This window comes from Aythya fuligula, chromosome 1 (assembly GCF_009819795.1).
Source record: "Aythya fuligula isolate bAytFul2 chromosome 1, bAytFul2.pri, whole genome shotgun sequence".
Classification (NCBI taxonomy): domain Eukaryota; kingdom Metazoa; phylum Chordata; class Aves; order Anseriformes; family Anatidae; genus Aythya; species Aythya fuligula.
This window is the reverse complement of record NC_045559.1, coordinates 59,782,177-59,808,687: the sequence shown is the minus strand read 5'-3', so window position 1 is coordinate 59,808,687 and position 26,511 is coordinate 59,782,177. Positions and strand designations below refer to the sequence as shown.

Below are 26,511 nucleotides of genomic sequence, written 5' to 3'. Positions count from 1 at the left end.
TAGACTAGACTGCATGAGTACGATTGGGATTTGCTCTGCTATTGTGTCTAATTATTCCTGATGGTTTCTCCTTCCTGTTATGAGCTTGTTTAGGGAGAGAAAGAGAGAGCGAAAAAGAGGAGGGAGGAGGGGGGATGGTGAAGATTTGCTTAAATGGCTCACATCCTTGACAGTGCACAGACCTTGACTACAGAAAATAGCTGCTATGTTTCACTGATTGCATTATGTTGTTATGGCAACTCAAGTTTTTAAAATGATGAAAAGAAATGGATAGCACATAAAAAGCTAAGTAATTAGGCTTAATGGTGGAAACAGCCCCAACAGGAACAGAAATGCCACGGAGAAAAGGATTCCAACTCTTAACTTTTTGAGTGCACACTTTACAGAGACAGAGATCCTTTTCCCACTGAGTCACATCTCCGTTCTCTCATGTTGGCAGGTCCAGTTCAGGAGAGAGCTGATAAACTCAGTCTTAGCCTGTGACATGGCTGTTTGCTCTCTAGTCTCAGCATCGCTTCATACCCAGGGAAAGACTAAGCAGACACTGAGAGCAGTTTCTTTGCAAGGACTTTTTGGCATATTTGTTTCTCACAGTGGCAAAGGAGCGCTGATAGGTTCCCTTCAACTTGTCTGTCCCAACGCCTCTCCAACAGCATTTGCAAGCTGCAGCTCGCTACTTAACTGCCAGGATTTGTCACTGAAAGCTGTCTTTTCCATTAGAGAGTGCCTTGGAGTGCTGCATTCACAAACAAGTTACCATCACCAACTTCTCCTGGGCTATCATCACGGGGGCCCAGCATACCCCAAAAATGGTACAAGACCACGTTGATGTACTAGGCACTGTGAAAAATACCTTAAGAGAGGTATTTTTCACAGTGCTATCCTAAAGCATTTATACCTGCAACAGGGAGACAGAGAAGGAGGGGAATTTGAGGAACAAGCATCTGGAAAAAAGAAATCCTTGCAGGGTCTGTGATCTTTCAGATGGGGAAGGTGTACAACAGCAAGTCCTTGTACTCTGGCATTCCACAAGGAGCCAGGTTAGGAACGAAAACAGCAACAGTTATCTTAGATGGACAGCTACTGTGTGTGAAGAAGGATACAGCAGTTTGGATATGGTGCTACAGAAGAAGAATATTAAACCAATAAAAATGACTAATATTGCATCAATATTCCTCTCCCCTTCAGTAGAAATGCCTCTAATAACACATTTATGAGTACCCACACTGCTTGCCCTTTGCAGCTACCCTTGGCTGCCAGTTGGGAAGAGATATATATTCTCTACCTCTGACAGTTATTACATTTTATAAAGAAAAATCAAGTCACTAAAGAGTTTTCTGACAACTGATAAGGTCTAGCTATTCTTTTACAGTCCCTTCCTTACATAAGGGGCTGAGCTGCTCAACTGGAAATACTTGCTGTCGGCTGATACTTGACATGGGAAAGGTTGAGCTGTAGAACTGGAAGCGTATTTTTTTGTGAAATTTGTGCTATTTATTGTTTTAGAATGGGCATATTTTTCACCAACTTGACTGAAGGTTTGCCAAAGCAGGCTCCGTGATGAGTCTTCTCTTTCAAAATGTTGTAGCTCTTTGGTCACAGCACGAAAATTAAGTAAATCTGTTTGGTTAAACAAGTAAGTGACCCCAAACCCAAACCTTCCCAGAGAAAGGGACCCTAGCAGGATATTAAACCAATTTCATGGATGAGAAACTGAGAAGGACCTGAGCTATGGTTCTGCCAGACCTTACAGAAGTGGTTAGTCCAACTAATATGTGTCGTTCCACTGAAGTCAGCTGGACTATTCCCAGTAACGGAGCGAAAGCACATAGGTAAATATTTGCAGGATTAGGGCCCAAGTGATTAGCCTTTTGATGTAGCAGGCTGCATCATTTCCAGTGCACGAGGAGTCCCATTGAAGGCAGCCAGATTTTTTTCTTTAGAAAAGGTAGCAACCGCAGTTAATGCGAGGGAACGCAGAGGAGTCAATCGGGACTGTGCACACGCTGAAGAGTTAGGTACCTGCTGCACCGCAGCCTGCCTGAGAGATTAAGGGTGGGAATTTCAAAGGCATCAAAGGCCCAACTCACGCTGAAAATCAGTTGATTCACAGGCTTAAAGGCACACGTTAAGCTGAAATGGGGGCTTTTGAAAATTCAGCCCAGAAGAGCTAGCGTTCCCTCTCCTCAAAGCCTGCTTGCTAGCCAGCAACTGCCCTCCTTCCAGCTCCCTCTGAAGACTGAGCTGCTTTGCCCACCATACAGAAAGGCAGGAGCTGTCTGTGTGGGGTCCAGGCTGATGTATTGCCTTCCCTGCTCACAAACTATCAGGGCTGAGAGCTGTTACCTGTTGACACAGCACTTGCCTACTCAGCAAGCTTACTGTGTTCCTATAACTCAGCAACAGCTTTTGGGGATGTTTGTGCTTACACAGAAAAATACTATTAAAGTCTTGCCCCCTTCCTATTAAGCTCGCTCCAACCCTGGTAATTGCTTTCCCTCCTGCAAGCACAGTAGCAGCAGCATACGTGATTTAGTAGCCTTGGGAGCCAGTGTGTGTTCCTGGTCAGCTCGTGTGCCTGCCTGCATTACAGGGGTAGGTGTATTTTAATTCTCCAGAGGAAGGAGGAGGGAAAGATTACCAAAGTGGCACCAAATCCATCTACACAGACTGAAAAGCAGGAAGCCAGGAAGGCTTTTTTAACCCTTAGTGGCTGGAGCTGTGTCCTCCCTTTCAGCAGCTGGAAAAAATAAGCATTGCTTTGTAAGCTTATTTTTTGTTCCTGAAGGGCTTGTGCTCAAGCTCAGATACAAAACAATTCACGTCCATCTAATGTGCAGGCACAGAGCAGCCTCAAATATGCAGGAGCAGCTCTCAGAGACAGCTCTCTAACATACATCACCCTCGTGAGTGCACAGTGGAGGGAAGGATGTGGGTCCCTATCCCCACAGCAAGGCAGGAGTTCGAAGGAAAACCTGATGGAGGAAACAGAAGATACTTTGTACAAAGGCACAGGGCAAGGAACTAAGCTGGGCATCTGGGATGCTGTTAATGGAAAGGTGCCAAAGGCAAACCTTGAGAATGAAACTTGAGAGGAAATTAAGGAAAAGAAGATGCTGAGTTAGGTGCTAAAAGACACCAAAACCATCTATCCACAGATAAGGACAAGGGACAACAACACTTGTAACAGTGCAGCTCAAGAGGAGATTTCTAGTTGCAGAAGGCTCAGCCAAAAAGCTTGGTAATTGATAGCATTGCATGAACAAGATCCTTCTTCCCTGAATATCTCAGGTCCCTCCAGAATCCCAGAAGGAACAAACGGAGTCCAGTAGGAGCAAGTCTTCAGTGTTTGGTTTAGCTGCAGAGATGCAAACCCTTCAGGGTGGCTGAAGCTATGGCAACAGAGGCTTCCAGCTCTCAAGGTCACCAAGATGGCCTTCCAGTTTGGGGAAAGAAGGCAGCTCTCCGCCAGCCCTGCCTCTGAACTGGTGTGCATGCACACCACAGTGTGTTAACTTTACATCACCAGAATTTTGTTCCAGGTCTCTGAAAACTCATTAAGATGAAACTTTTGAGTTTGCTGCTTCAGAATAATTCACCTATTCTAGGAAAGTATTGAGTCAGCCAACAAAAACTCGCACTGCCACTGCAATCTCTCTCTGTACGTTGAAATCCTATGCCACGCATTGCTCAGTGCTGAGAACATGCCCCTCTGTACAGCTCAAACTCTGTCCTGACCTGTTAATCTGCTCTTACCTTCTCTGTGAGCGTGTGATGGTAAGAAGTATTTATCAAGTACTACACTGAGGCCATTTTATTAGGCTACACAGCACGTGCTGTAGCTATTTAAGTCATTATCCTGAATTGCTCAGCAGGTTGTAAAGGTCCTGCTGCTGAAGGCTAGCTGAGAGAGCTACTGTCTATCTCTGTTATTTTAAGTATTAGTTGTATGTTGGTGCGTCTTCTGGAGATAGAAGGCACTCATCTTTTTACCAGATGACTGTGGTTAGTCAAGGTATTGCTATGCAGAGTCAGGCCATTATTATGCACAGCATAACACAGCCACACTAGGCTAGGTGTCAACAGAGAATTACAAAGGGTATTTTGACCCGCACATACAGATCAGCTAGCTGGCAAAAACACCTGGTTTGTGCCTGCTAGCAATTTCTGTGTGTAAGGGGAATGAATGCCCTCTGAAGTAGGCTCTACTGCCACTGCAAAATAACACAAATAAGGTAAATATGTGGAACTCACACAGAGACTTCGCTGTATAGCTTACCATCAAGGAAAAGGGAAAAAATCCCAACCCTGCAAGAATTTTGTGCCCATTAAGATGGGCAAGGAGGCAGGTACTCAAGTCTGTTTTCGTGATAGCTACGGCCAGTCTTTCTTTCTTTCTTGCCCAGGAAGACAGTGATTACTGCAATGGGAAACCAAGCTGGAGGAGTGTTACTTATGATACTAGTGACAGAGCAGACAGTAGAAAAGTGAGAGGCTCTACTATGTCTTTGGGTTGGAAAGCAGGTAAAAAAAAAAAGGTTTAATTTAGTCAAAATATTCCTTTTTTATTTGAGTATTTAAAAATTTTTCCTATTGCTTAGTTTGAAAGAAGAAAAAATTTCATTAAACCAGAAAACAAAAGTCTGAGACTTAATTAGTTAATCTCCTAACATTTTCTTCCCCTTAAAAAAAAGTCAAAACTTTTGGCAATTTTAAAGCTTCCCTCCCTAGATTACACTGCATGTGGGATATTACAAAAAAAACCCTCAGTGTATCCTGTAAAAAGTCTTGGTTTTGATAAATTGACTTTTTAATCAGGAGTTTGACCCTGAATCTCCGACCATGCCTCAAGATGGTTCCTGTGGAATTGTCCCTGAGGTCCCTCCTCTGTAATTTCACCCCTGGCACAGGGACGGGGCCCAGTAGATGGCCCCCTTTGACAAGGCTCCATGGAGCAGCTCTTTCAGAGCCTACCTCAACGCCACCTCCCCAGCTCCTTCACCCAACAGGTGAAGCTTTTAGATGACAATTGATTTGAAAAAGATTACACCAAACTACTCTCATCCTCGGGGTAAAACACATGTGGGCGAAGAACGAGCAAAATGCTGGCCTGCCTGCTCTGTCAGCTGGTATTGCATAAACATCCTACTTGAACATCTGTGTTTTTCATCAGGTAAAGGGAAATTCTGCCTGTATCACACAGAATTCTTTGCATTTTTCTTTTGACAATAAAGAAGTTGCATCTCCTGTAGCGGAAAAGCTCTCTTTGCTCCTCTGCTAAGACTGAGAGGCTCTTCTGTCTGAGCAAATCCAACCTGCTACAGCAGTATCATGTTTTATCAGCATCACCAGTCTTTCTCAAACTGAGACTTACGAACTCTTGCATCTTTGAAGGATCTGCTACTTCTCACAACCACAAGTACCTTTAATCTCTCTTCACTGAACCATCGGTAAAGCAAACATTTTAGTCTCATGGGTCAAAGAGAAATTTGTAACCCCGTAGGAAATAAGAGAAGGAGGTGCTGTAGCCAGCTCAGGAGCTGATCCAACCTCAATGAAGTTAATCCAAAGACACCACGGGTTATCAAAAAGATGGAATCAGGAAGTTAACTGTGACTGATCCACTGCCATATTGTTTCTCTATTCTAGTCTTGAAAAAGCTAAAATTACTAGGCTGTCACTCACAACATGTTTCACATTATTCCTTATTTTTCACCCCCACACCACTGCTACTGCCCAATAGCATAATATTTGCATAAACATGGGCAAGACAACACATTTTGCGCAGTTTCATGTTAGACTCAGTCATGGATCCTGAACATTTCAGCACCAATTACGACAAGGCATAGACCTCACTGCCACTCCTATTTTTCTTGGAGACAAAAAATACATGAGTAAGAAAACTAGGAGATACTTTCCTAAATGTGATGCACTTTCAATAAAACAAACAAATTCATCTTTGGCAGGGGCAAAGTTAATTGGCATTAAATGCTGATACGGCTTCCTTGGCTGAAAGCGAGACTCTTACTCTGTCTGAGAATCTGGTCTTGTATCTACCCAGGTCAGAAGGCTCTGAGCAGGCTGATTTTGCTCTCCCTGAGACTTTAACCAAAAATTCCCATTCTGACATACTGTTTTCCATCTGTGTCTCTATACCCCTAATTCTCCACTCGCTCTGGTTATATCTGCATGGACAATTTAACTCACTCTGGAACTCCAGAAAGTGCCTTAGAGCAGCCCGTGTCCATGCAAAATGTCTCTACATTGCTTAGAAATTAAATCTAGCTCTTAAGCTTCGGCCTTCCAGGAATGCTGTAGTCCTGGCACTCTGTATAGATATGCCATATGGATACAAAAAGTAGCCAGGGATCTGATCCCAGGCAGGAACGTGTCCTGAATATGCTTTAGTTATATGAAAGCCAGTTCATTTATGTAAGCCTGGCTCCTGGGACTACTTTCCTAACCCCTCGGCAGACCTTGCCCAAACATTTAAATACCCCAAACTCCCAACTTGATTTCCAGACATTTTCCAGAACTTTGTTCTGCCTGTCTCCCTGGAGAGGTGCTGAGTGAAGAAGCTGGTCAAATGGCAGCCAAGGTGAGGCAGAGGAGACTACTGTTCGATGAAGTGGCCCTTCCTTCCACCCTACTTTGGGTTCAAGACGATACCCAGAGGGTAAGTTTAAGTACTTGCACATGATTTTTCAAAGCTTGGGACCAGCACCATGGAGCTGCAAATAGCTCCCATGACTCTTGAGACAGATGTCTGCCTCCTTGCTGCCTAGCTTCAAAACCTTAGTCCTTAGTTTTCAGTAATAATTTTGTATCTTCTTTTGTACCTTCTTTTCCTTTAAAAGCCCTGGAAAAGGGGACTCTCTATTCTAGTCCTGATTTCCACTCTGACTTTTACCCCACCCTTTCTGGAAATATACTTTCTTCTGCCTGCCAAACTAAGGAATACTGCAGCAATTATTATTTTTTTAAGCTGAAATATGTGATGCTGTCCTGTGATCAGTTCCCCATTACAATAATTTCATTCATGGTGAGCTTGAATTTGGGAAGCACTTAGCTCTCTCTGCCTGGTGGAGCTCACCAGTAAGGGAAAAGGGAATGGAAAGCAGAGGTGGTTGGTGGGAGGCAGGTTGAAATTGCAGTCCTAGACACCTGAATCGAACAGCTCTACTTTACAGATCTTTAGCTCCTTGAGGCCAAATGCATCTCATCTGTTCTGTTCGTATTTGCAGCGTTCCACTTTTCACCGCAGCACAGAGATGCAGAGATAAAGATAACACCAATGATTAAAGTAAAATCTGCCATGGAGCATGTCCTAAATAAGAAATAATAAGTCTCTCCTGACAGTACTGGAAGGATAAGGTTAAAAAATTCCTAGCTCAGTTACCCGCATAAAGATGGTATAATTATTCAGCTGTTTGCACAGCTACTTCTCCGCAACTTAGAAAACTGAGTGATATTTTGTGACTGGCATCAGATGGGAAACCTAGAGTGCCTGCATGTGATGAAAGGTGCTGAAAAGACAGTCCTGGAAAATGAAGTCCTGTCTCATGCACAGTAGATGATCAGCAGTGGCAGCTGTCCTGTGCCGCACTGCTTACTTGGGAGAGCTAATTCTCTGAGGAGCAAACTCCTCACCACAGCCTTTATAGCCTCTATGCCTCTCTACAGAGTCAGTCAAAAAGCCATCAGTTTCTGCCACGTAGATGACAATGGTTCTGGGATGTTTTGAAAACACAGTCAGAGCTGAGCAACCCTCATGCAAATGTGTTTACTCTTATTGAGTGTTTATACCACAAAGTTAAATGTTTTCAGGACCTTTTTATAGAAAATACCATGTATTAAAGGTGTTATTTAATGCTCTTTACAGATGCTTGGATCACTTAGAAAGAGAAAAGGCCATTTTAAACTACCTTCCTTTCAAGCTCTTCTTATTGTCTTTGCTTTAAATAGCTATCTGACTTAAAGGGGATCATTACCACAGAACTTCTAAAACAGTCTTCTAAAACAGTGCTGTGAAATAGAAAAAACTATTATTTGCTCTTAGAGATGAGAAACCATGGTACAGGGAGACTGTGACAGCTCTCCAGGATCACACAGCAAATGTATAGTGTGGTAGGGAACATAACCAGGTCTGCAGGCTCCCCAGCTAGTATGTTGCCCTCCTCATTCTCTTTCCCCCCAAATGAGAAACCTGGGTGCTAGGATCCAACCGTATCTCCTGGGACCCTACAGCTCTTCTCTGTCTCTTTTTCTCATCAACAGAGAGAAGAGCAGAGCTGCTGCTCACCTGGTGGGTGCATGCTTCTGCTCCTCCTCTTCGTCGGTGTCGCTGCTGATAGTGATGACACTCACTGCGGGGCTAGGGGTGTCGGGAATGATTATCGTCTGCCGCTGCCGCTCCCGCGTGGTGCTGGTGGCCACGTCGCCCCAGCCGCAGGTGACGGAGGTGCTGCAGGCAGGGCTGTTGTGCACCATGGCACAGCGAGGCGGCGTGTTTTCCTTCACTCGTTTCGACCGCTGAGGCGAGCTGATGGACTGAGAGGATGAAACTTCGTAGGTGGATGCGTTTCTGGAAACAGGAAAGGCCATTAGTTGGTTAAATCTCAGCTTGCTCGGTTGCCTGTTGCCACAGCTTTTGGTTCCTGGCCTCTCATTCTCTCACACTGATTTATGGAGTCTGGGAAAACTGCAAAATTGGCATGGTCGCCTCTTCAAATGTCAGAGTGCCTCACATGACTTATTCTTATAATTGGCTGAAAAGTACCTTCTTTTAGTAAAAAACTCAATTTTGTGTTCCCCATAAATTTCCAAATGAGAAATGCTGCCTCCCAGGAGTCCCTGGCTACAGCTTGTGCTGGGAAGTAGAGGCTGCTCACACAGCCCAGACATACAAAACACAGGCGGGCACAGAGCGCCTGCCACAGCAGGAAAAAGTGCACAAACGATAGATAATTCCTTTCTCCTGTACCTGATGAACTGCAAGGATGTGTTGTGACCAGGTCTTTGTTTCTGGCTAGAAAAAGCTAGAAGTAAAATTAGAATTTATTGTGGAAAACAACAGTCATTTATCAGGAAAACTGATTTTCTTAGCTGAAAATTTAATTTTCCATTTAAGATTTTTTTTTTTTTCAATGAACGTTTCCTGCCCAGTGCTTCATCCTCTAAAGTAGTGGAGTCCCATGGATTAGGGTACCCAGATGGGAAGGCAGACACTCAGTTTCATTTCATTCCCATGTGAGGCAGCAGATACAGCACATATAAATCAGAAAAAAAAAAAAAAAAAAAAATCTTTCTGTTAACACAGTGAAAAAAGAACCCAAGCCCTGTTTTTTCCCCATTCATCCTATTTCAGTTTCCCTGCCTGAAAGTTGTAAAGGACCCACCTGGGTAAGAGATCTAAGCACTGAATCTGTCCACCAAACAGTGCAGCACAGGTTTGCAGATGTATTTACCAAAGCCCATTGACTAAAGCTCATTTCATTCATTTCCCACATTTTCTTTCTTTTTTTCTTTTTTTTTTTTTTTCAAAAAAAGCCACTTGCATTTATTCTGCTCATTGCAAAACATTTGCAGATTCAAAAAAAAAAAAAAAAAAGGAGAAAAACAAAACCAAAAAAACAAAGTTCTTGTTTTGTTCTACAGTCAGGTCTGGGTTGCATTTCCAGTGTGGCCTGAAAGCTAACAAAAGGAATAGGTAGCATCTATCACAAGGAAGTCATTATGGACATATCGCACTACACCAACTTACACAGGGTCTTTTGCATAACAAATGACTGCACAGGAGCATTTGCGGTGCCTTCTGAATACCAATGAGCAGCCAGGAGGAGCACGTTCCTCGTTTGGCTACAAAAGCTCCACAATTAATGGAAACGTACAGCCCTAGAAATCCACTGCTCCGTCAGTGTCCAACTCCTCCTGGACACAGGCACCCTGCCCCGGCAGAGGGGAGGCCCCACACGGGCACGTTTGTTGCGACAGGCACGTTATTTTGCTGGCTTGCTGGGGCCGTAGCTGCCTCTGCTCTACATTACGAATGGACTAAGACAGCTGGAGCCCACCCAAAGTAAATGCAACATTAGAGAGCAGATAAATGAGAAGGATTTAAACAGTGGCCTCTTAACTAGAGTCAAATTGGTTGTGAACTCCAAGCTCCGCTGGCCCCAGTCCAGTCACCCAGGAAAACCACAAGCTCCTGTTTTTGCCACTGCATGACTGGTGACCCATTTTGGTTCTCTCCCCTGCACTGTTTCTTTCTTGCTTTTTTTTTGAAAACAGGAATGTAGCTCAGCGGAGGTGCTAGTTTCACAGCCCAGAAGACTTTCCCCTGAACAGTTGCACGTAACTCTTAAATGGCCTTGTCCTCTAAGCAAGGCCACATGGCTGTGACAGGCAGTGCAGTCACCCCACCATTTTGGTTGTCCCACATAACATAACATGAACGAACACCCACTCTCCTTGCAGAGCCAAATGCTCCTACCTCCAGTTGATAGACTGCCCCTGCATGAGATGCCCTTATAAAATGATCTCTGTTTTATCACAGAATCATCTAGGTTGGAAGAGACCTCCAAGATCACCGAGTCCAACCTCTGACCTAACACTAACAAGTCCTCCACTAAACCATATCACTGAGCTCTACATCTAAACGTCCTTTAAACACCTCCAGGGATGGTAACTCCACCACTTCCCTGGGCAGCCCATTCCAGTGTCTAACAACCCTTTTAGTAAAGAAGTTCTTCCTAATATCCAACCTAAACCTCCCCTGGTGCAACTTTAGCTCATTTCCCCTCGTCCTGTCACCAGGCACATGGGAGAACAGACCAACCCCCACCTCACTACAGCCTCCTGTAAGGTACCTGTAGGGAGCAATAAGGCTGCCCCTGAGCCTCCTCTTCTCTCTTATGTTGCCATGATCAGAAAATGGCCAGTGTGGGTGCCCACCGCTGCAATGTGCTGTTGTTGATAGGGACCAGCTAAGGAGCTAGAGAGCTTGAAGGCAGCCTACAGCCACCCCAGTCCTCTGCTCAATAGGGCATCAAACTCTGAAGACAGATAACAATCCAATTGTTTTTGAAAGGCTCAGTCTTACATGCAGACATCAGGGACGTGTTCCTGCCCCCATGGACCTGTCGTCACAAAAGTAACCTGTGGGCAGTGGAACCAGCTGTATTTTACCCCACAGGCATCGGTACACACCACCCCTGTCAGCACGCCTGCCTTTCAGGGCTGTAACCAGCACCAGGCGGGTAGGACCTCCCTCCTGCTGCCCACTGAGGACCATCCTTCCTCCTGCTGCCCACCCGGGGCTCACTCACCGTGGCGCCGACTGGTGCTGCTTACTCTTCCTGGCGGAGGTGGCGGCGGCGGCGGGCGGCTGGCGCATGACGTGAGCGACACCCACGTTGACGGGCTGGGCTGCGGGGAGAGTCACATGGCTAGCTAACAGCGCGGGCTGCTGCATGATGGGGTTATAGTGGCTGCCGTGAGCGTGGGTGTTTCTGCAAAGGGGGGAGACAGGGACACGTTTAAAATGCGACCGGCGGCTCTTCGGCAGGCTCTCTCGCAGGCTCCCACCGCCTTCACCGAGGCCCCGCCTCGGGGCTCTTCAGTCTTTGTCAGCTCCTTTCTGGGTTTTGCCCAGAAAGGAGCGTTTCCCCCCAAGGAAGCGCCATGGCACAGCGCTGGGCTGCAAGGATGGAGGACAGAGAAGCTGCCCGCAGCTCTGACTGGGGAGGTCACAATTTATTGTGTGGTTGTGGGGTGCTGGGGGCACAGGCTGAAGCCCCCATTCCTTCCCCTCCTGCTCCACAGCCTCACAAGGCCAAGGCCAGTGGTGTTCTCCAGCACTGATGACTGCTGCACAGTGCCCTGAGGAATATTCCATGAGGAATAGGAGGAGGCTGGAGAGGATGGCAGGGCTGGAAGCAGGCTGGGAGAAAATTTCACAGAATCACAGAATTGAAGGAGCTGCCAAAGCAGGTTCCTTAGAGCAGGCTGTCCAGGTAGGCATCCAGAGGGGCCTTGAATATCTCCAGAGAAGGAGACCCCACAACCTCCCTGGGCAGCCTGTTCCAGTGCTCTGTCACCCTCACCGTGAAGAAGTTCTTTCGCACGCTGCTGCGGAACTTCCTGTCATCCATGTTGTGGCCACTGCCCCTTGTCCTGTCCCCACAAACCACCAAAAAGAGGTTGGCCAAATCCCTCTGCCTCCCACACCTCAGGTATTTATACACATTGATGAGACCAAATTGAGACGAGATTTGGTCCTACAATGATGCACTCTTGGTGTCCACATGGGATACCTGAGAGCGCTCCATGACAGCAAATAAGCTGCTGAATCTCCACTGTCAGAGACAACCCTCATACCCTCAATACCAGCTCTTGAACACAGCCTCTACCAGAAGCTGCCCCACTCCGGAGGCCACCACTCACACACTCACACACGCTGCCTGTCTCACGGGCACCTACGCACGTCCTCCACGTGCCTCCAGTTTACCTCCAGTCTGCCAGCGGCTGGGTGCCTGCCATGGACTCCGGGATGACGGTCGCGTGCTGGACAGAAGTGTGGGTGGCCACCCCGGTCAGCTGCTGCCAGGCGGGAGGGAGCAGGATCTGCTGTGTGCCGCTGGGCCATGCTTGCTGTCAGCCAGAGGAAAAAGTATTTCTTAGCAAAATTCGCCATACGCTGCACATAAGTGATTATCCATACCCAGCTGAGGCTCCTCACAATAATAATGATCGTAACACCTAGCTCTTAGTGTTTTTCAGTCATAGATCAAGAATAGTTTTAGGAAATATGACAAAACAGTAAAGTTATCAATAGAGAGAGCACAAGAGAGAGAAAATTTCCCTGCCTTCCAAGCAGCAGCTGTGTTTCAGGGTAAACTAGGAATGGGAGGGACTGAAACTGCATTTCAACCCAAACATCCAACGCATTAGCACCTTTTAATTTTGACGGTTCGGATCAGCTGGGCACTACGGTCTCATCAAGTGCCACTTTCCCCCCGTGCCAGCCAATTTTTCTTTCCACCTCAACAGACCCTAAAGGACTTCGGGAACTTAACGCAGCTTAAAACAAGAAAGAACTTTTCAGGGATCAGAGAACAAGGGGTTGCAAGGCTTCTGCAAGGAGGAAAAGAAGAGGAATTTGGGAGCACTGAAAGGGGGGACATATCAGCCACCAAGCATTCCACAGAAGGGACATCTTCCTGCATGGGCTAAGGTGCCCAGTAGCCTTAGGTCCAGCTGACCAGGACCCCTGGCCGAAGGAGAATGCAGCTATGCATGGCTACTCATCACGTGCCTGTCCTCTCTGTGCACTCTCCGGCTTTTTCTCAGCAGCTGCCCTGCTTGCAGGGTGGAGATCTCTGCCCTGCGAGGTGAGCCATCGCTCTGCTATGCCATCATCCCTCTTGTCATCCCGCTCCAGTGACTCCACACGCGAGTCGAGCTGTTTTTTGGCTCGGTCACATTCCAGTTCCTTCAGAGCGAAACTTTCTTTGCTGTGTGCTGCCAGGGCTGGGGAACACAGGGGCACTGGCTACAACCCTCCTTAGGCCCATGTTGTATAACCTCCCGAGGAGGCCAAATTTTAATGAGGGGAGTCTTTGTCCAGGCATGCATGCATTAGTCCTCATCTCCATCCTCACAAGAATCCTGTAATTTATCCTTCTAATCCCCCTCTGCCATCCTCTGTAAAAAAATTGAACTTTTCCCAGTTCTGCTCCAAACTTTGACCATCTTGTAAACGATCCATGTTGCTAAGTTAGACAAAAAGGCTGCTGTGACGAGGCTTCTCTGCAACATCTAAAAAGAAAGGACTGTCACAGGGCTCCTGACAGCTCTGCATCGCAGACACTACAGCCACAGACTGACAGCCTGGTGCTGGTCAGAGCAAGTAGGAGGAAATGGCAGAGAGGCAAAAGATCAGGGAGGAAAAAAAAGCTTTTTTTTTTTTTTTTTTAATCCTGCTTTGATTTAGAAGTAGAGACTCAGCTACTGTTGTGCTCAGTCCCAAGGGACCACCTGGATTTACCTGCAGAGGAAAGTGCTTCCTCCCTTTTCAGCAAGAGAACTGAACATATCCAAACTCCTTCCCCTCTTGCAGAGCACAGATTTAGATTCAGTGCCAGGGTCCAGGCACAAATTCCTCACTTATTAGGTAAGGACCACTGAATCATTTAATCTGAAGGTAAGACTTGTCTAGGCTGATCCACCAGCGCAGCGCGCGGTGCTTACACACAGGAGGCTTGTGCCTGCAGCCTCAATCTGCTCCCAGTTACTGCATTATTGTGAAATTGTGCCGCCGTGGCCGAGTGCAGCGCTGGCCCCTGCTCCCCAGAGGTGGTACGGCCCCTGGTGCGACTGAGCTCCCGCTCCTGGTGTAAACAAGAACAACTAATGGAATAAACGTGTTTCTTCTGAAAGCTGGTGGCAGGACCTCCATGGGAAGAAGCATCGCTGGGAAGGAGTTAAAACGCGAGAAACTCAAGAATTCAGGGCACTGTTCAAGGACAGGGGACAGTTCTGGGTCACGTCATGGAAGCCTGCCAAAAAATTGTATGGCTTTGTCCCTTTTGAGATCTGAAGCTGCAGAGAGGTACTAGGAAAGACAGGATCAGTCCTCTTTCACTCGTCTTTGTGCATACAGCATTTGGACAAACTTGCTTGGGAGGCTGGAAACAAACCCAGAGAAGTAACAAGTTACTTTCACCACCGGCTCAGCACCTCGCAGGCTGCTTGCTTTGTCTAACTCCACATCACAGGCTGCACACATGCAGCTGCCAGAGACAGTGCTCGACATCCATCACCGCCTCTGCCGTGGGTCCATCCAGCTGCTGGAACCCTTTCCCCTGCCCTGCCTCCAGGAGTGCCAGCCTCACACAAAACACACAGGGAGCGCTGGATGCCAGCTGCACTGGGATGCAGTAAAGCTTTGCCAGTATCTTCCTGATGTGGGCGAGCAGAGCAACCCCCGTCGGGTGGGCAGCAGAGGAGGGCCTGATGGCACCGCACAGTGCTGGGGCGTGAGGAGTGGGTGGAAGGACAGAAGTGGGCTCTGGAGGCAGCAGGCTCTTTGCTGGGGACTGTCCCTCTCGTAGTTGGAGCAAATGCACAGGTCGGGCTGAACAGCGTTAGATAAGCAGCTGTGCATGAGAGGGATAGCTCTCAGCTGAGAGAGAGAAGCACAGCCATCCAGAGATCAGATGTGACTACAATGCATTACAAAGGAGCTGTGTTTTTCCATTCAGGAAACTGGAATTGGGTACAGATTTGTTTATCGGCCCAGCTGCTCAGCCCAAACCGAGCGAGGCCTGCGGACACCAGATGCCACCAGCATCAATCAGAGTGCCTTGCCATCAGAGCAGAAGCTAGTGTTTCTCATCACTTGAGACAGACAGATATATCAACAGACAGACTGCCTCTCTTCTAGTAAATGAAAAATAAAATCTATGTGAGCGAGGAGCATTTCTCAGAAACAGCTTAAATTCCATTGTCTAAGTGACAGTGCATAAAATGTCAATATAAAGTACCAGAGGGCAGCCCGAGAAACAACAGTTCCTGTAACTGGGGCAGGGCAGTGATCTGTAGCAAAACTTCTCCTGAGCACTCACTCCCAGACTGAGCAGTGACCCAAACAAGGCCACCTTGAGGAGAAAAAGGAACTGCAAGGCACAAGATCTTTCAGGATCCTGCTGTCTTCACCATGATTTAGATCTGACCCTCCTCTCTATGACTACGCTGCAGAGCACACCAATGCCACAACAACCCCAGACTCTTGCAGCCCTCAGGACAACTGCCTCTTAGGCCTTCCTTTCCCACCAAACAAGAGATGGTCCATGTAGGCTGTTACGACAGGCTTCAACTGAGGTAGATTCGATGTTTCAGCAGCCTTATGTCAAACAGACAGCCCTCTGACAAAGACTCTTTCCTTGGGAGCAGGCAGGGCATGTTATCTAATGGAAATCATGGAGGCTGCAAGCTGGGTTCTGATGTGCCTTCGCTCAGTAAGTGCAGTTAGCAGCTGGTGAAGAATCACAATTGCACCAAGTCTTATCCTGGCAATCCAGCACACGGACATAAACCTTGAAATCCGCCGGTACCTGACTGCATATGAACGAACGTGCTAGTATTGATGGCAGCATGGGAGATCAACTAATCCTAATCAACTAAACGCATTTTTGATTTGTAGGTCATCTTTTCCAGGCCCCACAACTTAATGCTAAATACAAGTTGTTTTGATTGGTTTGTTTGTTTTTCTCCCAGAAACATGTCTGATATTGGCAGACCTACCATGGCACCAACTGAAAACCAGTAAGTGCAGATGCACAAGAAGTGATAAACTACTCTTTTTTGAGGAGCTTGGGTTTCTTTTGAGAAAGTGTATGTGAACAGTGATACCTATTCTCATTTGGGTGTCTTCCTGGGAAGAACCATGCTTTTTCTGTGAGGGCAGTTTGGAGAATTGTGCCAACAGGTGCTGATGACAAGGTGAGCTCGTTGGTTGTTAGGCCCTTGCCTCTGCAGACTACATCTCTCTCATAACTTTAAAAATAAAAGTACATTTCATAAAAGGCTGCATAATTGAAGCATGGGAGGTTTTTCAGTGGCATACAATTCACCAGCACAACTTCTGGCCACAAACTGCCACTGAGACCACAAGCTGGGGATGAATGAGGGTTCCTACTGATTCTTCCTCAGCAGAGGCCTGACATGGTTTTCTCTGCCCTCAGAAAAAACTACTCTCCTCAGCTTCCAAGAGCTGAATAACACAGAAGATACCCGTTCTGCTTGGTGTCTTCAGAGCTCATTACCTGTGCGAGAAGTCCTGGCTGGATCTGCAGAGGCTGGGCCCCAGGAGCCTGAGTGACAATGGGAACGGCGTTCTCCATCCGAACGGAATACCCAGCATGCTTCGAAGGGGAGGCTTGTAACCCTGTTGCATGGGCACAGAAAGTACATCATTAGCCATCAACAGCATTGCTAGGAGTGGGAGTCTGGTTTTCAGAGGTGCCTAAAGGCACCCAATGATATCCATTTAAATCACAGTGTTTAGTCCCTCTGAAATATTGGTATTCTAGGAGTCCCACATATTCCACCCCAGTCCAAATATACCCATCAGATGCTAATAAACATGGTACATGCATGAAGGTACAGAAAAGATGTTTTCAAAGATGTTAAGGGATTAATGTATTTCATATTTTTAGGTTATCTCAAATCCAGGGGAAAAAATTCAATGCCATGTGTACAAGGAGAAAAGGAAGAGAGGGGAGGGAGTGGTTTCTCTTAGATGACTTTTCTCTGGTTTGACAACAGAAAATGGTCATTGCCAGCCAAAAAACGTTGCTATGTGAGAATGTTCTCTTGTGACCAAAGAGGGACAGTGGGATGGGCATCCAGAACTGTGCACTAACTCAGTCTTGTCTTGGATGAGTGGTTTTCCCTTGCACGGCTTCCCAGGAGTTATATTGAGAAGACTCTTATTTGGCTGTGTTTGACCTAGTGCACCTCAACCTCCAACCATTGCTGGCCTCGCTGTGCATTAGCCTAACTGAGCTGGGGAAAGCTCCCCACTCCACCACCTTAGTGCACAACACAGCCCATGCTACCTTCTCTCTTTTAGAGCTTTCTCAAGACAGCAAGCTGAAGATGTTAGCTTACATGTTCTGGCAATACGTTTCTGAAGTCAAACCCCTGAGATGCATTTTAACTATGTAGAAGAGGTCTTACTAAACTCCCCCAGTTCAAAAGAGCTTTGATAATCTTGCAGAACATTTAACAAGTGCCTAGAGACAGATGTACAGAGAGGCTTGGAAAAATGAATAGCAAAATTTGCACCACCTGAACCAAGGTCTATGTAGACCTTGTAGATTCCTACAGATAGCTGGCTAGTTTTACAAAATTACTGCAGTGTGTAGTCAAGAGAAGGACAAGTGTCTACGACTGGTCATCAACCGACTTGTCTTACGGGCAGGGTCTGCACACTGGGAGTACAGAGGCGTGATATATCAGTTGACACTAGCTAGTGCTCTTAGTGAGCATGCTACTACTCCTAAATCAAGGCAGCAACTCATCTCCAGAATTGCTCCTGTACAGTTATTGGAGTCACTGCCTGTGCATGTGTCTAATCCAGGCAGGAACATCAGGTATACAAACCAAGGTTTTCAGTCTGGGAGTGGACAGCAGTACCTTCCACTGGTATACACAGGCAGAGCTGTGTGCAGCAGGGAAGTGTCTGTCATGGGGGCAAGCCCTCATCCCTGCCAGCACCATGCTCCGCACTGCATTAACTTCCTGAGTTGCCCTTTTAACATCTGGGTTAACAAGAAACGATGAAGCAGTTATTTATGCCCTAATGAATTGTTATTGTGGGGGAAACTTTTCAAGTTCGCCAAGGTAAGGCAGAAGATCCTCAAAATTTCTGTTCAGGGCAAAGGATGACAAATATTACAAGTTCTCCCTCACTCCCTACCCCTCCCACTGGAGATACCAGCGCCTGCCCCATTGTTTTAGACCAGCCACCTCCAACCCATGAGGTGAAGGCAACACGTTTACAAAATCCTCTGCTGTTGCAGACATTTCACCCTGTTGACATCCAAGTAGCCTGCAACAACCTCAATGCTCAGTTTTTCTTCCATATGATCTGCATTAAGGAAGCTTGTTTCAAACAAGAGCTAAATAAATGAGCAGTGGGGACAGGGCAGGGGGTGGCCAAGACCTGGTGAAGCTGTTACTTACCTTGGAAGCCTGGTGGGCAGACGATGAGAGCTTGCTGGAAGGGGTCAGGCCGGGCACAGATCTGCGCTGTTCCTGTCTGCAGGGGCATGCTCCGCTGGGCCACCGCAGCCATGGACGCCGCTGAGGGCTGGTAGAGTGCAGATTGGTAATTTAGTATGGAGACTTCGGGGTTGGCTAAGGAAATAGTGGCACTGGAGGAGGTGGGAGCCAGGTTGGTGGTCTAAAGGAATGACGGGAATTAAACAAAAACAAACAAAAAAATGAGGGAGATGGGAAAAAAAGCAAAATCCAAAACTAAAATAAGAAAGTAAGATAGTGTAAGATAAAGTAAAAAAAAAATGTAAATAAAAAAAAAAACAGCAAACTGAAAACAAACAAAGGGTGGAGCAGGACACTGAGGAGCACAGAGATGAGGGCAGCAAGGGGGAAAGGAACATGGTTTACCCAAATAATAGCAGCTGTACCATGCCATGGGACCCATGGCTACACAGCGCTGCTGTGGACTGCTCAGAAACAGCGTGTTCTCCAAAGCAGAGCTCTAGCCCCAGCCAGACCCCAGCTGGCTCTGGTTTGCAGCACGAAGAAGATGGGTTCAGAAAATGCTACTACCCTCAGATCGTGTTGTTCTCTCATCACACACACAGCTCTACAAGAAGCTCACACTGCTGAGGTAAAAGAAACTTGGCACCTCCGTTCCCTGCAAAGCCTCACCCTAAGAGGTGGATTACAGCCTTTCCTTTGCCTTGTATCTAAGCTGGTACATGCCCCTCAAATTACGTTTGAATCTGGAGGAATCAGAAGTATAACATTAGATAGCAATAATACTCTCAAAGTCCAAATTTTGCTTGGCTTGACTTTAAAACCTCTCAGAGCAGGAACTCCAGCAGGGGATATTGCACAGTCACAAATATCAGCACAATGTTCTGCAAAACATTTAGAAATCTCATGGTGACTTGTGTATTACTTGGACCGAGTCTGCAGCAGTCGCAGACAAACAACCCCTAAACAGCTTTGCCACTGTTCTATAAAAATATGCCCTTAGCATTCAGGTCTATGCAAATAGGATCTACCACAACAGAGCCCATCTTTCTCCTCCCTGCTACCCCTCCCATCCAAACACAGCAGCACCACTGCTGGCGACGAGTCAGACAACACTTATCTCGCAGTGAATGTATGAAGAAGACCGAGATGAAGCCTTGATCCCAGCTGTAGGAGGCAGCAGGCCCAGCACTAAGCACTGCCCTGTTTGCCACTGGGCTGGGGAGGGGTACCCATGCTGCACAGCCACAAGAGACACCCTGGTGAAACGTTTCTTCTTCCTTCTCCTTCCCGCTCCGTGCAGAGGCAGAGAAGTGTGATCTGTTCCCCTGTGCAACACGCCCAGCAGCAACCACAACAGCTCCCACACTGCTGATCTGGGGAGTCACAACTGGAAGGAGGCAAAACCCAGGGATCTTGCAGAGACGAGGATCACTGGGGAGCCAAGATGAGTGGTATGTTGAAAAGGATGGTAAAAGGCTTGGAGCTTGTTCAAATCAGAACGCCCTTCCTGGAAACATTTTTACTACTTCTTCCAGGAACACTGGAGATACCAGTTCTGCTCACAAAGCACATCCCTTATGAAAATTCAGATTACCACAGACCTCCCCAGCTCACAACCGGTCTGAACATCAAGTGAGCTGTGAGGAAATGAAAGCAAGTTCTGCATTTCCTACTAGCAACTGTGGTACAAATGGTGTCTCTGCCCTGCAGCTGGGGCCTAGCAGAGCATGTAGCACGAATTTTTGTAGTCAGCATCTCAGAAACAGTCAAGAATGGGAACTAGTGTTTGTAACTAATACTCTTTCACACTGAACCATGACCTATCTGTGCGTGCATCTGCTTAATGAATTGCTCCAAAAGACCTTCTGTGATCACATGCATCGAGAACTGAGTCATGAAGTCTGGCTTTCCGAGTGACACAGGAACACCCTGAACATCCACACAGAATCCTTTAGTTCCTCTGCTTTTGAAATGCCAAGCGCCATTTCCGCAATACCACCTGCAATCTCTAGAGCGAATCTCAAGCAGCCAGTTCCAGAAGGGCTTAAAGGATAGCTGCTATTTCGTCAGCGTCAGTCTCCTAGAGTGCTGTCCCTGGAGAGTTTCCTTTTGCTGTTGTAATACAGGCCCGTGGTAAACAACTGAGCTTGCTAGTCATAGCAAATTTGTCAGCATGGCACTGCCCAACACTGGGGTATATAAAACTAATGCAGGAGTACGAAGTATGATTACAAAGCCAGAGCCCACCAGTGTGTTTTGCAGTGTGTTCTGTAACACGGTGACTGTGTCTGCTGTGGCACCTGGAGTGAAACCAATGAGAAAGAAGAATAAACATTACCCCTAAAATCTTCTTTCCTGTTGAGCTGTTACAGTGCCATGTCTGTTATAGAAGGGTTTAAATTCTTTTTACCTAATGCCAATTTGAAGGAGTGCTGTAAGATCACAAATACTTCTGCCTGATCCACTGCAGTCCTGCCTGCTTGCTGCATTAAGGAACTAATGAGCTTTTCCCCATAGCAACTTCCCAGGTAAGCAGGATTTATCACCCCCAACAACAACGTAAACAACGAGGGCAATGTTTCACAATCACACGAAAGGTCATGAAATTAATGTTTGCCTAAAGAAAAGAATGAGGAAGAGCTGAGGAAGGACAGTAGAAAAGTATCAGCTTTTTGCATGGGAAATGAGACGCTGCCTTTGTGTTGTGTCTTTTAGGCCCCAATTATGTAAGTGTTTCAAGCACTGGCTGCTACTGACCGATGCTCTTACCTGGTTGTGCACTGTGTTCAGCTGGTTGTTAAAAGTCATGGTCAAGTTGGTGGATGTGCTCGGGGCTACGTGGGTGATGAATGGCGTCTTGCTCTGGTTCACGGTGTCATACATATTCACCCGCCGCTTGCAGATCTCCATGTTCTGGAAGCAGGACTTGACACTGTGCGAGGAGAAGGCAGAAAATCAGCCAACCAGCCAACCAACAAGGAGAGGCAACAGCTCACCACAGCAGCCCTGGGTTAGGTCTCAATGGCAGGCTTAGCACTTTCTAGGCTTGTATGCACTTTGCTGTTTTATGCAGGTCTCTTTACCAGTGAGAGTCAGAACAACCCTGCCTGCACTGAAGAGGGCCAAATGGGTGTCAGGATGAGAGTGGCTGCTCGGGGACTCCTGAGTGCCCCCATGGGACTGAGCATAAGTCACAGAAAGGAAGCAAATCTGTCAGTCTTCGGACATCAGGAGGAAAAAACAAACCAGCTAGTTTGAAAGAGTGAAAGAGACTGAAGCAAGCAAGCGAGACACTGCCTTTATTCTGATCTGCTTGAGGCTGAGAGGAAAAGACAAATAATGCTTCCTGTTCAGGTGTATGCCTAAAGGTAGCCTAAAGTCTTGCAAGGAAGAATTTGACTGTTCTTGGTCACTGGGACCCCTGAAAAATCTTACTTGTTCCTTTTAAAAAGTAGCTCCTGATGGCTCAGTCCAGATGAGCAGAAAAAACCTTGCCCCTGTCTGGCTAAACACTTCTGCAGATGCTTATCTTAAAACACACAAGCTGTCCTCTTGTAGTGAATGGGACGATTCATATGCCAAAAGGTTACGCCAAAACCAGATTCATCAACACCCTAAGGGAATCAGGCTCTGAGGTTATCTTGAACTGAGAATCAGATCTCTAGGGAGAAAGATTACAGCCTCTTTCTTTATACAGACCTCACTTGAAATGTTACTGGTACAGCAACAGAAATTTTGAGAAATATCTTATTTGGTGTCCTCAGTAAAGCAGATGAAATACTCTCTGCATTGCTAGAGCACTCTAGGTGTCTGGTACATGAAACTGTCAATACTTCACTTTTATAATTGCCATACCAAGACACACAGGGGTTTAAGAGATAACAGTACAGTGGTCTTGAGCAAAACTGTATTTTTAATAAAATCTAATTTTTCTAAGGCCTACAAGCCTATGCATGATTTCCACAACTCTTACACAATATTTGTGTTTATTACAAATGTGTCCTCAGAGTCTGAAATACAACTTAAAAAAAAATAGAAAGGGATTTATTTCATTTCCACTATTCCGATCAATAAAAATATAAAATACAAGCCGTGAAAATCAGCTGTAGCTGTAAAAATTCGGCCATATGCATAACCTCCTTTGTAATCATCTAAGCTGTTAAAGGCAGGGCAAGTAAAGACAACTTCATGTCACGTACTTCTTAAGGAAAAAAAAAAGTCCCTTCAAAAGGAACAAACTCATACAAACTCATATGATTGCTAGGATTGGTCAGGAAGAAGACCTGGATCTTTTTATCCCTGTCTCATCTCTTACTCACATGATCATCTTTCCTCTCTTACAGGTAATTTCTTGATTACTGTATCTGTTCCATAATCACTTCCAGACAAGGGAGACTCGACACTGTGCATAGCTGCTCATTATCTGCACTCTTTTAAAGAACTATGAAATACCTGTAAGTTGCAGAACATTTAGAGAAGTCAAACACTTTTATCAAAGGAAGGTAGAAGACTATTCGATTGACTTTTTCCAGTCAAGTATGAATGTAACTCCCCCTCCAAAAAGCAGAAAGCACTGAAAAGAGTACATTTTCTGTACATGGCATATTGCATGTTACCAAAAGGTTTTATGTAAAATGGTATAATCTCTGCTAATTAATACTGTATTCTGTGTCTCAAAAAAAAAAAAAGGTAAAAAAGAAAGGCACAGAGCAAAACAGGACAGAAAGTACCCCCAAAATTAAGAGCCACACAGTCAAATATGTTTGACAGGGAGCTAAACTCGCTTTCCTGCTTGCTTGGAAGTAAGCAGAACAACCCCTTATGGGCTGCTCAAACTTACAGCCTCTCTGAAGCGTGCCACAACAGTGATTCCTTCCAGAAGCTACATCTTCCATATATTTTCACTTTCTTTGCTGCCTGATTTACTTTCAAGAGAGATTACAAGTCCCTGCACCTCTCGAGGCTTTGAAGTTTCTATTCTCAAAACCACAGGCAATCACAGACAAAATTTCCATCACCCTGCCACGCTGGTTACAGCTTATTGCTCCCTTTACCAATCACCATTTCCAGCATGGAGGGGCTATGTGGGGTTATGCACCCGGCTGGCACATTTCATATTCAGAGACCCGATGCTGAATTTTTTATTCAGATAAAATTCTTACTGATATTGGTCCCAATGACATTTTCAGCATTTCTGGGGCTTTGCCCGAGCAGCCATGAGTGAGAACCTCAAAACTGAAGACCTGCCTGTGGTGTTAGCAGAAAGATTTCTAAGGGCAACGTATTATGCCACAAATCTCTCCTTCTTACACAGTCAGCTCTTGCAAATGAGAAGACTTTTGTATATGATATTAATGCTGTTAGAAAAGACTGTCATTTTTAATGTTTTTATATGAAACTCACTTTTTCTCTGTTTAGCACAACAAACCTCCTGCCTTGTTTTCATTACCTTTATCACTTCGTATCTATTTATAGATAATAACACTCAGAGATGTCTAAGCAGGGTAAAACTGGGTCTACGCAGATCATGAACCCACTACCTTCTGGTACACAGCTGCTCTTATCTCGTGATAAATGCAAGAAAAAAGCAGCTACCTCTCCTTCACAGAGAGAAAAATACCTTAAATGAGCTTGAAGTACTGCAGGTACATAAGAGCAGAGATATGGGCAGGAGAGCTGATGCACTGTAACTTTTTGCTCCGCAGTGTGCACACAAACATCTTCTAAAGTATTTAAGCAGCCCTCATTACTCTTGTACCCAAGCTCTTCACGGCCTTTAAGCACCCATGCACCTAGCACCTAGTGAAGCATGGTGCTGTGCTGGTAACGGAAGGGACAGCCTCTAAAACCACTTTGAACTGCAAGGAGCTGTAAGAGCAGGATGTTCAAAGGTAGGTGTTTTGAGTGCTTTGGAAAACTCCCACTATGTGCTTGTGTTTTGCACCTCGAAAATCTGGCCCTATGTGAATTTCTCAGGGGATGAGTGTGATGTGCTGGGTGCAGGTTTCCAGCATTTTAGGCTGCTACACTTCCTGACACAGCATTAGGAGAAGGAACAGTAAGGCTCGAAGGCATGATGCTTCTTCACATCTCCATCAGGGAGTGAAGTCCACCTCCATCACACAAATGCTGCAGCTGAGGTCAGAGCAGTGTGTTTAAAGTTTCACAGGTAGGCAACAACAAATCCAAAACCTGAACTTTTTTTTCCTGCTGTCTGTTCCCATAAACCAGACTGCTGCAGAAAAAGCTCTTCCCTTAAATGGCAAACAGCCCCAGATTGACCCCTGCGAGATGGGAAGGTTCTGGGAGGAAGGGTCGGCTCCCACTGCAGATAAGGTTGATTACTGCACTAACAATCAGGGCTATATTACTTGGAGATATACTGATACATTCAGCACTAATTGCATAATTTCTTCTGCATTTTAATGCAAACATATGTAATTATTGAATATTTACATAATGAATGTAGTACACTCTGCTGTGTTTTAAATGCCAAGCACCTACAACACAATTCTTACAACCTTAGATTTGGCAATTGTCTTTTTCTCTTGACCAGAAAAAGATTAAAACTCAGGGTTTAATTTTTTAAAAAACATCCCTCAGATACATTTGGTCTTAGTAACAACCAATCCTTTACCCCTCAGTTCAAAACCCAAGGGAAATGAAAGCCACATACTGTGTGCTGTGAGGGAAATCAAGCAAGTGTGTCATGGTGACAAAAGGATGGTTCAGAGTTTCAATCGGTGTTATTCTCTTATCGGCATCTATCGTCAACATCTTCTTTAACAGATCTATAAACTCCCGTCGGTCTGCCTTTTCCACCAACATATCACTTCCTTCCAAATCTGTTGTCATATTCACCTAAAAGAGAAAGGACAAGGATGAGCACCAAGGGGAAAAAACAGATGGCCAGGTCCTCAGCAAACTGTGTTTACTTCTCATTGGAGCACAAGCCCTGTGTGCCTCTCCATATCTGCAGAAGGAGTTGCTGAAGTCGCACGGCAGACTCCGGGGTGGCTAGTCACGCTGTCATCTGGCTTGTGCATGTCAGATCTCCAGACAGACTGTTAAGTGTTCAGCTGGCTTGGGTCAATGGCTAATGAAACACTTAGTCACCCTCCACTGAAGATGAACAGCTTCCATGTGGTAGCAGGCAAGCTCTGGCCATCAGTATATTTGTCATATAAAGGACCGTGCTATCAGATATTTTACTATGTGTACTGTGAGCAAAATATATACACGTATAAAATAAATAAAAATTGGCAGTAAGTTTATGGGAAATATTCCATTCAGGTATCATTAAAAAAAAAATATGTTAATGTAGTCTCTCCTGATTTCATTCCTCAATTTCTGTATGTTTGCTTGTGAATGCTGCAGTGTCTAGCCTTTGATAGCACCAACTCCAGACATACAGTCGCAGGAGTGGTTATGCTGGAATTAACTTTCACAACCACATGGAACTGACGCAGTGAATTAGTACTCCTCATTCCCCAAAACAGTCACACTTCACAGAGCTCTGTTACAGTCAGGGTATTTCCAACGTCACTGTTTTACAAATGGAAACATTAAAGAACAGAGGAGTGAAGTGATTTGCCAGCAGTCACATGGAGGGGCTGCAGAGAGACTAGAGAAAACACAGGACTTTGACACTCAAACATGTGACTTAGCCATTTTCCAAGGCTGCTTTACTACAGCACATTGAAAACACGTGCCCCTGTG

General features: G+C 45.8%; 1 protein-coding gene across 4 annotated transcripts in view; it reads right to left on the bottom strand.

The window, feature by feature from the left end:
• HIPK2 (homeodomain interacting protein kinase 2) overlaps positions 1 to 26,511 on the bottom strand; it is a 122,200-nt gene that overhangs the window by 4,545 nt on the left and 91,144 nt on the right. For 3 of the 4 annotated variants that reach the window (XM_032196341.1, XM_032196350.1, XM_032196360.1), the window contains exons 6-12: positions 25,469 to 25,653; positions 21,562 to 21,724; positions 18,751 to 18,970; positions 16,827 to 16,948; positions 12,509 to 12,651; positions 11,328 to 11,510; positions 8,303 to 8,584 (exon numbers count right to left, since the gene is read on the bottom strand). In XM_032196341.1, coding sequence (XP_032052232.1) covers positions 8,303 to 8,584; positions 11,328 to 11,510; positions 12,509 to 12,651; positions 16,827 to 16,948; positions 18,751 to 18,970; positions 21,562 to 21,724; positions 25,469 to 25,653 — 1,298 coding nt within the window. The remainder of the gene's footprint in view (positions 1 to 8,302; positions 8,585 to 11,327; positions 11,511 to 12,508; positions 12,652 to 16,826; positions 16,949 to 18,750; positions 18,971 to 21,561; positions 21,725 to 25,468; positions 25,654 to 26,511) is intronic. The other variant, XM_032196367.1, reaches the window with a different exon arrangement.